Genomic DNA, 12868 nt, shown 5'->3' on the forward strand with positions numbered 1-12868 from the left:
CTTTGATTGAACTACATGTTTCAAATATTACAAAAATGTTATTAAATCAAATCTCTTCTAAACTTTAATCTCTTTTCAATATCTTCTAACACTACTCAAATTAATAAAAGCATTGAAAAATCAAATTGTGCGTTGTCAATCAAATTCATGTATGTAAAAATATAAGTATATTGTGTCGCAAGGGTTTGAGGATATGGCCATTAGAATGGCATTAAATGATGTCATCAGGGGCGGGGTTTAAACTGCACTCATGCTTCATTATTGGCATATATATATTTTTCATCAATTGGCAAAGACATTTGCATGATTGTTTCCTGGATAATAAGCAAATATGGAACTCATCCAGGGCCCTTTTTGTTTTCTGAATATCCCAGAACATATAAAATATCCCGACATTTCAGTGCGAGAAAGTTCTGCAGACAAATCAGATTGTTTGAATGAATTACGAACAATTTCAGACCATTTTCTTAACATGTTTAATTCGATCAATAGTGATTAATTCATTATTCTGGCATTGCTAGTTCTGATTCTAAACAGCTGAGAAACACAAAGGACATGAGCAGAAAAACATATTCTCGGGTCAAAAGTAATCTCCAATATCAGAAAAGATTTATCAGCAATATTTTACTGGGGCACAGTGTGAATTTCAGAAAGGCTCCAGCGACATCCCCAGATCTATATGGTATCTCACAAATTTAAAACGATGAAAATCATTTTAATTAAGCGATCTGCATCAAAATGGCATTTTCAAGGCAGCAAATTGGTTTTGGTTTAGGCCTATTTTTATTTGATTCTAGTTTTAATAACATACTTCATTTTATTTGTACATGGTCATCAGATAATTTTACACTTGCACAATTATTTCGCCAGTTTATTATCTTTGAAATGTGGGTGATTTCAGTGAGCAAACACGTGTTAGTACATGCAAGTGAATCAGTGATTCGACTCTTTGGTCCAAAAACATGTTCGTTCACGAAACAAATAATTGGCGTCAGCATGCCAACACTACCCAGCAAGCAATTTTGTGTAGAGTCTACACTACTTCGAAAAAAATTAAACTTGTCATGGTCCAGTTGTTGATGACATTGTAAAATTGTGTGAATTGCCCGCAAGGGATCTTAATAAAGTTGAACTTGAACTGGTGCCTTAGTAAATAGTGACATGACAAGGAGAAAAGATCGTCACAGGATCAATACATCCCGCTGGATAGCCTGAATCCATTTCCGTCGAGCTTCACCATCAACAGGGAACTGAGGGAAGGAATGAAACGACAGATATGGCTGCTTTTGGGACTATTATAGACAATAAACTGCATTTTGATGTAAACTGCATTTTGACAAATGAATATTTGTATCAGTTGTTCTTCATCTAGTCTATAGCGAGAGCAGAATAAGAACTTTGAGTGCAGAAAAAGGTCATACCTAAGAGCATGATTAAGGACATAACTGTTGAATTAATCTTCTTTTTGGTATTCACAACAAAATGCAGTTTATTGTCAATAATAGTCCCTAAATATTTATAACTTTCCACACACTCCACCTTCTCACCCTTAAATGAACGTATACGGGGAAGAATGAGCTTCAGTTCTGAAATCAATAGCCATATCTTTGGTCTTAAGAGACATTCAGCAGCAGACAAGCATCACCACACCATTTTACAATGTCATCAACAACATCAACAACTGACCATGACAAGTTTAATTTTTTCGAAGTAGTGTAGACTCTACACAAAATTGCTTGCTGGGTAGTGTTGGCATGCTGACGCCAATTATTTGTTTCGTGAGCGAACATGTTTTTGGACCCAAGAGTCGATTCACTGATTCACTTGCATGTACTAACACGTGTTTGCTCACTTAAATCACCCACATTTCAAAGATAATAAACTGGCGAAATAATTGTGCAAGTGTAAAATTATCTGATGACCATGTACAAATAAAAAGATGTTATTAAAACTAGAATCATATAAAAATAGGCCTAAACCAAAACCAGTTTGCTGCCTTGAAAATGCCATTTTGATGCAGATCGCTTAATTAAAATTTTCATCGTTTTAAATTTGTGAGATACCATATAGATCTGGAGATGCCGCTGGAGCCTTTCTGAAATTCACACTGTGCCCCAGTAAAATATTGCTGATAAATCTTTTGTTATTGGAGATTACTTTTGACCCGAGAATATGTTTTTTCTGCTCATGTCCTTTGTGTTTCTCAGCTGTTTAGAATCAGAACTAGCAATGCCAGAATAGTGAATTAATCACTATGGATCGAATTAAACATGTTAAGAAAATGGTCTGAAATTGTTCGTGATTCAGAGATTCGTTCAAACAATCTGATTTGTCTGCAAAACTTTCTCGCACTGAAATGTTGGGATATTTTATATGTTCTGGGATATTCAGAAAACAAAAAGGGCCCTGGATGAGTTCCATATTTGCTTATTATCCAGGAAACAAACATGCAAATGTCTTTGCCAATGATGAAATATATATGCCAATAATGAAGCATGAGTGCAGTTTAAACCCCGCCCCTGATGACATCATTTAATGCCATTCTAATGGCCATATCCTCAAACCCTTGCGACACAATATACTTATACATACATGAATTTGATTGACAACGCACAATTTGATTTTTCAATGCTTTTATTAATTTGAGTAGTGTTAGAAGATATTGAAAAGAGATTAAAGTTTAGAAGAGATTTGATTTAAGAATAACATTTTTGTAATATTTGAAACATGTAGTTCAATCAAAGTCACCGCGGATCAGCAGGACAGTCACACAGGTCCTGAACACAAATATAGGACAATGATGTTGAACAGGCCTGATCGTTCCAGCAACAGTCAGCTGTAAGGTGGAATAATGAAATGAGTTATTCTGAGCATTATAATCAAAATTAAATAGATTGTTCAACTTAAGGCACTTAGTGAACTCCAAATTAATAATTTCATTTTACTGCATGTAAAATTGGATTGTAAATTATAACAATTTAAAAAAAAACAAAAAAAAAAACAAGTATTCTTACAGGTAAAGTTGATCTCCAGACAGTTCTCGGGACCCTGGTAATTGTTAGGTTCTCCAGTGCACCAGTTGGTATACGAAAACACAGATCCATCACTCCACAGCCAGTGTCCATCCTAAAGAGTGAATACAAAGAGTGCACTACTGTTGTCAGACTTCAGGAAGAAGCGAATTAAGTTCAGATTTGAAGTCAAAACATCTTTAGAAACTTTGCCTTTACGGTTTAAATCAGAAATTTAGTTTAGACAAACAAATAGGTCTCTTTAGGACACACAATTGAACTTACTTGTACAGCATCATTAGCACCAATCCAAGTACGTGTGGAAGAAGAAGGCAATAGACTCAGCAGGAAATCATTTTCTGGTTTATTACCCACAGATGCGAGATTCGCACCAAGCCTTTGACAGTTTTTCTAAAGAGACAGATTTTTTTTTTATTGTCAATACAAAAATCTATTTTTTTTAGCATAAAACAAAAGTGACAACATTTGCAAACAAAGTTTCCTGATTATTTGCTCAGCACCAGTTTTCTGTACTATTTATTTGCAGAAATGAAAGTTTTACTATACAAAATAACATTACCACTTTATAGAATGACTTTATAGGATTTACCTGTTATCAAGTAAAATACTTACTATTGGACTTAAAATTAGTTAGACATTTAAATTGAAGAGAAGTAAATTTTACTTCATATTTAATTTATTTCACATATAGAATTAAGTAACATCTACTTAATTAACTTAACAAAATTAACTTTTTCCTAAGTCAATATAACACTAAACCACATGAATTAGTGTATTCTTTACTTAGAAACAGCCAAATAAATACAATAGATATTGAATATAGCACATACTTTATCTATATAATAGAAGTAACATGGCACCTGAACACCTCAATACTTGGTACACAATAACTTTAACATTCGATAGAACGTTTTTTGAATGATTGTTTTATTTTGAGTAGAAAATTAATCCAGATGTCACAAAATGTCAAGTTACAAAACCTAACAACAAAAGCAATGATAAAACTGTAAATACAGCTGGAAAACAGTGAAAAATGAACCTTAATTATTCATGCCCCAGTGCATGATGGGAACACCATAAAAGTAGAGTAGGTTTTACTTAATTGAAGCGTGTAGAAATTAAACCGTAAATGTCAACAATATAAAATTGAGTTCTGATATATAAATTTACTTTGTTTCTTAAATTCTTGCCTGAACTAACTTCTCTTTGTAGAAATTACATTAGTTTTTTTTCTGTAGCATTTACTTCACCACAGAATCATTTTTATCCGTTTAAATGAATCATTTGACAATGCACTTAGTGTACACATGTCTTTACATCTGTCTTTTAGATGTAGTTAAAGACACCTAATATAAAGTGTGACCAAATCATCTTGTTGTGACACATTACCTCTGCAGTGATCCAGGTAGCCGGACGAGGAAAGTACCTATAGCATCGCTGTCCAACTTCCCTCCATCTAGCAGGGCATCTTCTGGCATTTATGTTGCCGTGATTATGTGCTGAAAACATGGAACACCCCTTATTAATCATGCAAATACTAATCAATGGAATATTGTACATTTCCAAAATGTTTTTAAATAGCAAGGATTTTTACACATAAATGTCTTGTTACCTTCTGTATTCCCAATGGAGATGATAATGAAAAGCAGACAACTTTTCAGCATTGCCATGATGAACCTGAAATTAATAAGCAGGAAAAGTTAAATGTCTGCATGCACTCATATGCTGCACACTGCGATTCTCAATGCATAAAGACAAAGCACAAAAATACTTCAGATTGAACATTTAGTCAGAACTCACTTTGGTTTTTAAATTGTTGCCTTCAGAGTTTCAGAGGAAGATTTTGTGAAAAGCCAGAGCCTGTGTAACACCATAACATTATCATATCTATTGAATGAAGATGGGTCATATTTATACACATAATATCAGGCAATAACTGTCACGGAGTCATCAGTGACACCTGCCACACCATCAGCGCCCCATCACCCGACTCCACCCATCCACTCGTTATCAGCTGAGTACTGACTCACCACACCTGCACCCGCTCATCAGCACCACCACATAAAAGGCTTGTTCGACTTCACGCAGCTCTGCGCAGACCGATCGGTGGCTGATTTGAAGCAGTGCATGCCGGTTAGAAATTTTGTCCGGCTTAATAGGTGTGTTCGACATGGGCTGCGGCTGGATGTAACCGATCGGCGAGCGTTGCCGCGTGCAGGCGGGGAGAAGCTGCAAACAGAGACGTGAAGTCGGACACTTTTTGGTTCCCGTAGTGACCGCTCACGTGGTGTTTGCATACTTTACCACAGCTGAAGTTAAATAAATGCAATATTTGTCAAATACTCATTTCAGATACGTTTCCATTTAATAGGCCTACTTTATGCTTACGTTTGTTCAAGAATAAGTTCAACATAAGCCTATAGGCTACTATTTAAATAATGTAATGGGGTCTATGTTTTTTAATCAGTTTTATTTTGATAAACATGACACAATATAGGCTACTACAGTAACATCGCGACTACATGAAAAGAGATTTTACTTTTATAAAAAAACAGATTTATGAACATTAGTGGAACTGAAGGTGCGAATAAACACGAAACACACGTGATATATCACACGTCATGCGGTGAATCGGGCCAATCGTGGAACAGTTGTGTCGTCACAACTGACAGGCTTGTTTGAGATGAGCAAAATCTGCGCAGAACCGATCATAGACATCATATAGATAGACGCCCTATCGACCGCTACTGCCTATTGGCGCGGACGAGCCATGGGGCGGCCATCTTAAACCGGTCTCCCACTCCGCTCAATGTAATCTGTTTGGCAGGTGCAATTAGCCGCCAGCGCATTTAATTAACTGATTTCCACGCGGGTTTTTTGCTGCAAAGGTCATACACGTAGTTAAAAAACAGGACACATTGAATATTTAAGATGGTTTAAGATGGCGGCCACATTTCTTGTGCCACAGCGGCCAATAGGGCATCTAGTCTCTATATGATGTCTATGGAACCGATCACCGGTGATCAGCACGTAATGCATGCCGGTTAGAAATGTGTCCAAGTGCGGTCCGCCTTGCTCTGATGTCATGCTGACGTGTGTCAAAAAGCTCTCGCGAGCGCAAGGCGCACGTGTCGGATTCTGCAGTCGCGCGCAGTTGCTCTCCACCGACTGCGCTGATCAAAAGCATGATGGGAAACGACTTGCTGACGACACATATATGTTATGTGTGAATATTCCCAAACTCTCGGACAGTGTGATCTCCATGGGTTATGCAATGTCATTTTATTATATATATGAAGAGTTCAGATGCAAAAGCCTCTAAGTGCCATCTGAAAATTTCTTATAGAATGATCATTTTTATCAAGCTCGTATATTTTAGATAATTAATTTCAATTAAATGTCAATGAAAATTACCTGTTAATTGTCATTTAAGTGAAATAACTGAACTTAAATATACGAGCTTGATAAAAATTATTATTGTAGAAGAAAATTTCAGATGGCACTTAGAGGCTTTTGCATCTGAACTCTTCATATATATATATATATATATATATATATATATATAAACACATAGGCTATGTCTGTATTAAAGAAAAAATTATTGATAAACACTTATTTGGGATGGAATTAAATAAGTACTTTGGGTCTTGTTCATTATATTTATTTTCATATAAAAGCAACAGAACTTAAATTACATCCAGTTTATTAGCAACACTGTGCACGAGCGTGAATCCCGCGATATCCATCATTGATCTTGCAGGTGTCAGATCCACTGGGAGAAGCGAGAACTGTCCGGCTTGCCTGCGCTTTTTTCACTCCTCCCCTCACTCCTCGCAGCCGCCTACTCTCGCCTATATTTATGTCGAGGCAAGGCGCATCTCAAACAAGCCTAATCTGCGCTGGCTGAGTCCTGCGGCTGCTCTCGTATGAGGTGCCCCTAGGGACATTATTCAGAATTGCATGCACATACATATACTTTTCCTCTCACATACACATATGAAACCAAATTCATTCACATACTATAGTGAAATGCTTTTACAAACACAACTGAAACGCTCTCATACATACAACTGAAAATATTACGCTCACACACACACAACTGAAATGCATACACACACACAACTGAAACACTCACACACACAACTGAAATGCTCTCATACATACAACTGAAAATATTACGCTCATACACACAACTGAAACACTCACACACACACAACTGAAATGCTCACACACACACAACTGAAATGCTCTCACATACAACTGAAAATATTACGCTCATACACACAACTGAAACACTCACACACACACAACTGAAATGCTCACACACACACAACTGAAATGCTCTCACACACACAACTGAAATGCTCACACACACACAACTGAAATGCTCACACACATTCAAGTGAAATGCTTTTACAAACACAACTGAAACGCTCTCACTCACACAACTGAAAAGCATTTCAGTATGTTGTATGCAAGCATTTCAGTATGTTGTATGCAAGCATTTCAGTATGTTGTGTGCATGCATTTCAGTTGAAACGGAAGGTGGTTAAAGTCCCCACTCCAGTCCAGTTGGTGGCAGTAGTGCACCTCAAGACGAAGAACTAGAAGCTGTTGAAAGAAGGCATAGTACAAAAGCGCGCCTTTCACAATACAAGCGACCGAAGTTGACCGTTCGTTCCTGCGTGATTTTTTTCCCCAAACCACTTCAGTGGAAATCCCGCCCTGCAGCCGATTTAAAAGTTTTCATTGGTCATGTCAATCACTGTACTGATTGCCTACACCAAACACTGATCCCTAAACCTACCCGTCACTGTAACCTAAACCAATGAAATCGGCTGCAGGGCGGGATTTCCGCTGAAGTGGTTTGGGAAAAAAAATCACGCTTCGTTCCTATGGTTCGTTCGCCCGCCAATCGCGCTACACCAGCGGTTCTCGAAGTGTGTGGCGCGCCCCACTGGTGGGGAATAGAGACGTGACAAGTGGCGCGCACCAAACGGGAGGAAATTTTCCTTTATATGCTCTTTATTCGTTGATGGCGAGTCCGCATAGTCAACTTCATCTTTGCAGCAACACAGAAAAGACCAGTTTATTAATAAACAATTAAATGTCTCCTTGCTATTTTTTATACATTCATAATCATTACTTTTGCCGGTTCTTTGTGGCAAGCTTTATGCGTGAGCTTGAGTGCGGCATATAACGCTCATTATCCTGTATAGCCTATTTAAGTAATTAAATTAATATAATGGGGCGATTTGTCCACTAACGGCTTAAATGAACAGCTACTAGTCGACTAGATAAAAACTTTAGTCGGAGACAGCCCTTATTCCACATATTTTCGAGCCAGCAGAACATTCTGGGTTGCGCGCGCGACCCTGAGCGGAATGAGCGAGCGGAGGAATATTCAGAAATGCGCTCTCTCTCTCCGCTCACATGCTCTAATCGGAACAAAGGAATATTAAAATAATTAATTATTAGTTTATATCTTATACACTGCCCATCATTTTAATCCCATATCAAATGTTATGTCTATTTTAATATGTGTAATATATACTTCTTTTTTTATTTCACGTTTTTAAGTAGCCTACAATATTATGTTAGTCCACATCCCCCAACCAGGGGATGCTATGACGAGTGGCACTTTTATTTATTTTCTATTTTTGAACTTGATACAAATTTTGACACAGCTGCACTTTTATTTTCTTTATTTTTGAACTTGCTGTTATTTGATGTAGATAGTTAATTTGTATTTAGATACAACTTGTTACTATACTGATACTACTTGTTACTTCAATAAATTTAAACATTTTAAGATTGTTGCTTATTTCATTATCATTGGGGCGGAACAGTTTCAGTTGTGTGTGTGAGAGAGCATTTCAGTTGTGTGTGAGAGCATTTCAGTTGTGTGTGTGTGAGCATTTCAGTTGTGTGTGTGAGAGCATTTCAGTTGTGTGTGAGAGCATTTCAGTTGTGTGTGTGTGAGCATTTCAGTTGTGTGTGTGAGAGCATGTCAGTTGTGTGTGTGTGAGCATTTCAGTTGTGTGTGTGAGAGCATGTCAGTTGTGTGTGTGAGCATTTCAGTTGTGTGTGAGAGCATTTCAGTTGTGTGTGTGTGAGCATTTCAGTTGTGTATGTGAGAGCATTTCAGTTGTGTGTGTGAGCATTTCAGTTGTGTGTGTGTGAGTGTTTCAGTTGTGTGTGTGAGCGTAATATTTTCAGTTGTATGTATGAGAGCATTTCAGTTGTGTGTGTGTGAGCGTTTCAGTTGTGTGTGTGTGAGCATTTCAGTTGTGTGTGTGAGCGTAATATTTTCAGTTGTATGTATGAGAGCATTTCAGTTGTGTGTGTGTGAGCGTTTCAGTTGTGTGTGTGTGAGCATTTCAGTTGTGTGTGTGCGCGTAATAATTTCAGTTGTATGTATGAGAGCGTTTCAGTTGTGTTTGTAAAAGCATTTCACTTGTATGTGTGTGAGCATTTCACTATAGTATGTGAATGAATTTGGTTTCATATGTGTATGTGAGAGGAAAAGTACATGTATGTGCATGCAATTCTGAATAATGTCCCTCGGGGCACCTCATACTCTCGAATCGCTCTCGCGCTACTTTAATGGCATACGTCACAGTCATGTGGCGGCGGCGCTGCATCAAGTCAGACAAAATTTCTAACCGGCATAAAGTGCTTCAAGTCAGCCACCGATCGGTCTGCGCAGAGCTGCATGAAGTCAAACCATAGACAGTAAAAGAAATGGACACAGCGACCCCGTTGATTTCAACGGAGAGAGTTGAAGCCGAACATGGGCACTCACTTCCTGATAGCCAAGCGTTCTGCGCAGGCTAAAACTGAGCTTGATGACGTAGATGTCACGTGAGCAACCTGACTGACAGTTGTAAATCTTCTAGTAGCTGTGCCAAGACAAATCTGAATCACCCATAGACAGTCACCCAACGTTAATCGTGCACAGAGACGGTGAAGCGCGACCTGCAGCAACTTTTGGTAAGTATTCTGATTAATTATTTTGTCATTTTGCTTAATATTTATTTATTTAAAATTTAACGTCAGTACGCCTGCGAGACTGTGCGAGCTTCTCCTCCTGTCTATACGGTAATATCTCTATTGTGCGACATGAAGTCGCGTGGTTATGACGAAATTTTTAGCCTATTTTTACAAGAATGGCTTCTACGGGGCCATAACGTAAGATACAAAGTAATGGAGCCTTTTATACATTGTCGAGTTTCTTTAGAAATAAATAATGGACAAATGAAGTCTTTGGACGCCTCAGATGTAAAGTTATTCGCTGTCAAAGTGACGCCAAAATGAATGGGAGTCAATGGGATGCTAACAGCAGGTGATAGCCAGCTACAATGGCGGCCCCCGGAGGCAGCTTCAACTTCCGCCTGATGGATTACCCCCTTGAGTCGAACAAGCCTAGATTCTCCAGAGCAGCTGCATGAGCTCTGGTGACGACACACTGTTCCACGATTGGCCGGATTCACCGCATGACACGTGTTTCGTGTTTATTCTCACACCTTTAGTTCCACTAAAGCTCACAAATCATTTTTTAAAACTATTTTCATGTAGTAACGATGTTATATTGTGTCATGTTTATCAAAATAAAACTGATTAAAAACCATTGATTCCACTTCATTGATAGTAGTAACTTTATTCTTGTTCAAACAGACGCTGTATAAAACAGTACATAAAGTATTGAATGGAAATGCCTCTGAAACATCTGTATATTTTGCAAATATTGGATTTATTTCACTTCAGCTGTGGTAAAGTATGCAAACACCACGTGAGCGGTCTCTACGGGAACCAGAAAGTGTCCGACTTCACGTCTCTGTTTGCAGCTTCTCCCCGCCTGCACGCGGCAACTCTCGCCGATCGGTTACATCCAGCCGCAGCCCATGTCGAACACACCTATAGAGAGCCTAAGTCCCTCCCCTCCGCTTCCGGCTCATGGGACCTTATTTCGGAAAAAATGTGTATGGTAGTCAATGGCGAGAGACAACTTATCTTTTTATTCCATCTGAACTGTGCCCTGAATTACACATATGATGTTCGTCAATTTAAAAGATAATTATGAAAGTCAAGAAAGTCGCAGTTTGTCATAAAACAGAAGAGTAACATTTGGTTTTATGTAAAAATCGCTCAATGAACTACATCTCTCGTCTCGCACTATGTACGTCACCAAGCTCGTGTGTGTGCAGTCTGGTACAAAACACACAGGCATGGCGGCGCAACGTTACGATTATAACGTTAGACTATAGAAAAAAATGACAGACGTTAGCGTCAGTAAAGTTAGCTTCATTCATTGAGAGAAAAGGTATGACGTCACATGCGCGCCTTTTGGGTTTGTAGTCTTTGTAATTACGTATTTTCACAGTCTTATACCCCAACAGTTTTACATCAAACTGTGACTTTCTTGACTTTAAAATGTGTCTTTTAAATTGACAAACATCATATATGTAAGTCAGGGCACAATTCAAACGAGATCAAAATATTTGTTGTCTCTCGCCATTGGCTACCATACAATATTTTTCCAAAATAAGGTCCCATGGTCCACCGGAAGGGGAGGGATTTAGGCTCTCTATACACCCACACATCCCTTCACTCAGTAGCTGTGGCCCAATGTGAAGGCTGCACCCTTCGAAGGTCGCATTTGAAGGCCGATACGCTCCGTGCACAATATGGCGACCGTTGACGTTCAAACTTGAGTGTGTGGGTGAGGAACTTCCGGTGAAGACTTCCGGTGATCTGACAGCGAGAGCGACCGAGTTCCATAATCTTTATACGTTTACATTTAGATAATTTTTCACAATGAGTGTTTTTAGGATTCAAGAGAGGCGACTTGCCTTTCAGAGGGTGACTCAGCACTTCATTGTTGTGTGTCGTTATGTACCGTTTCGTCACGTTACAACAAAGTCAGCTTTCATGCATTCCCCGTTGACGCTGCGATACGGGCAGAAGATCCGGAGGGATTAATCAACCAGACCAAAAACACCCGGGTCTGTAGTCGGCATTACTTTATTTGGTAACGTTATTATTGCTAACTGTTTGTATTTTAGTATGTAATTTAAATGCATATAATTTTCAGTGTATTTCTGTATTTTGTGTAAGTGAGATAAAGAGCATCTGTTTCATAAATCATTATCTGTCTGGTGTTTATAAGCAGCAAATACAGTATTTTACTACGTGTAAAATATACACAAACTTGGCTATATTAGGCTAAATTGTTTGTGTTAACTACAGTTAAAAATTTAAATTAATCGCAATTATTACGATTTTTTTTCACTGTTGTTTTTATCTATAAATATAATTGATGCAAAGAAAGCAAAGCTTCTATGTAAAATATGTGTATTATCGAGCAATTGATAAGTGAGTATTTATGCGCAGAAATGAGAAAATGGTATTTGGTGATAAATACTAGCCTATCACAGGGCCAACGTGTGAATGTTCACGCTGTATTTTATGCAAACAACTCTAATCGTAGTTGTATCTCTGTATTGACAGTAGGCATAATTCTCATTGCGTATGCAGCATGAGTCCAAGACAATCTTCTGTTCGTGAACAGTTGTATTTCATTAATTGATCTAACTTTGCATTTAATTAACATTTGCTCGTGTGATAGTAATATATATATTAGTAGTATTTTAAGTGATATAATTGATTCTATAAACGACTATAAGAGATCATTTTCGGCTTTCTCCAGCTCCCTGCACCGGTCGGGTTATACCTGCCACTGGTAACCATGTAACCCGGTGCCACCTGACTCGTGCAGAGAAGGACAACTCCGTCAAAAACCTCCGCTGCCTTGTGGCTATATCTCTTCCTGGGCA

At 38.2% G+C, this 12868-nt stretch overlaps 1 protein-coding gene across 1 annotated transcript; it reads right to left on the minus strand.

The window, feature by feature from the left end:
- Positions 1-2744: 2744 nt before the first annotated feature.
- Positions 2745-4733, minus strand: LOC143751421 (galactose-specific lectin nattectin-like). Its single transcript, XM_077244005.1, has 5 exons — positions 4629-4733; positions 4422-4500; positions 3297-3422; positions 3015-3126; positions 2745-2836 (listed from the first exon to the last, which is right to left on the minus strand). The coding sequence occupies exons 1-5, from the start codon at positions 4700-4702 to the stop codon at positions 2745-2747; spliced, it is 483 nt and encodes a 160-aa protein (XP_077100120.1). The 5' UTR covers positions 4703-4733.
- Between the last annotated feature and the right edge of the window lie 8135 nt (positions 4734-12868).

The sequence above is a fragment of the Siphateles boraxobius genome, unplaced genomic scaffold (genome assembly GCF_051911475.1).
Source record: "Siphateles boraxobius isolate OS27281-9 unplaced genomic scaffold, OSU_SipBor_1 256, whole genome shotgun sequence".
Taxonomy (NCBI): Eukaryota; Metazoa; Chordata; class Actinopteri; order Cypriniformes; family Leuciscidae; genus Siphateles; species Siphateles boraxobius.

Bases quoted from the DNA above. Each gene is read 5' to 3' on its own strand.
- LOC143751421 (XM_077244005.1), bottom strand. From the start codon at position 4,702: ATGGCAATGCTGAAAAGTTGTCTGCTTTTCATTATCATCTCCATTGGG. The intron at 3,127-3,296 runs GTAAGTTCAATT...TTCACTCTTTAG, and splicing joins GTGCTAATGATGCTGTACAA to GATGGACACTGGCTGTGGAG. The intron at 2,837-3,014 runs GTAAGAATACTT...TCCACCTTACAG, and splicing joins TCTGGAGATCAACTTTACCT to CTGACTGTTGCTGGAACGAT.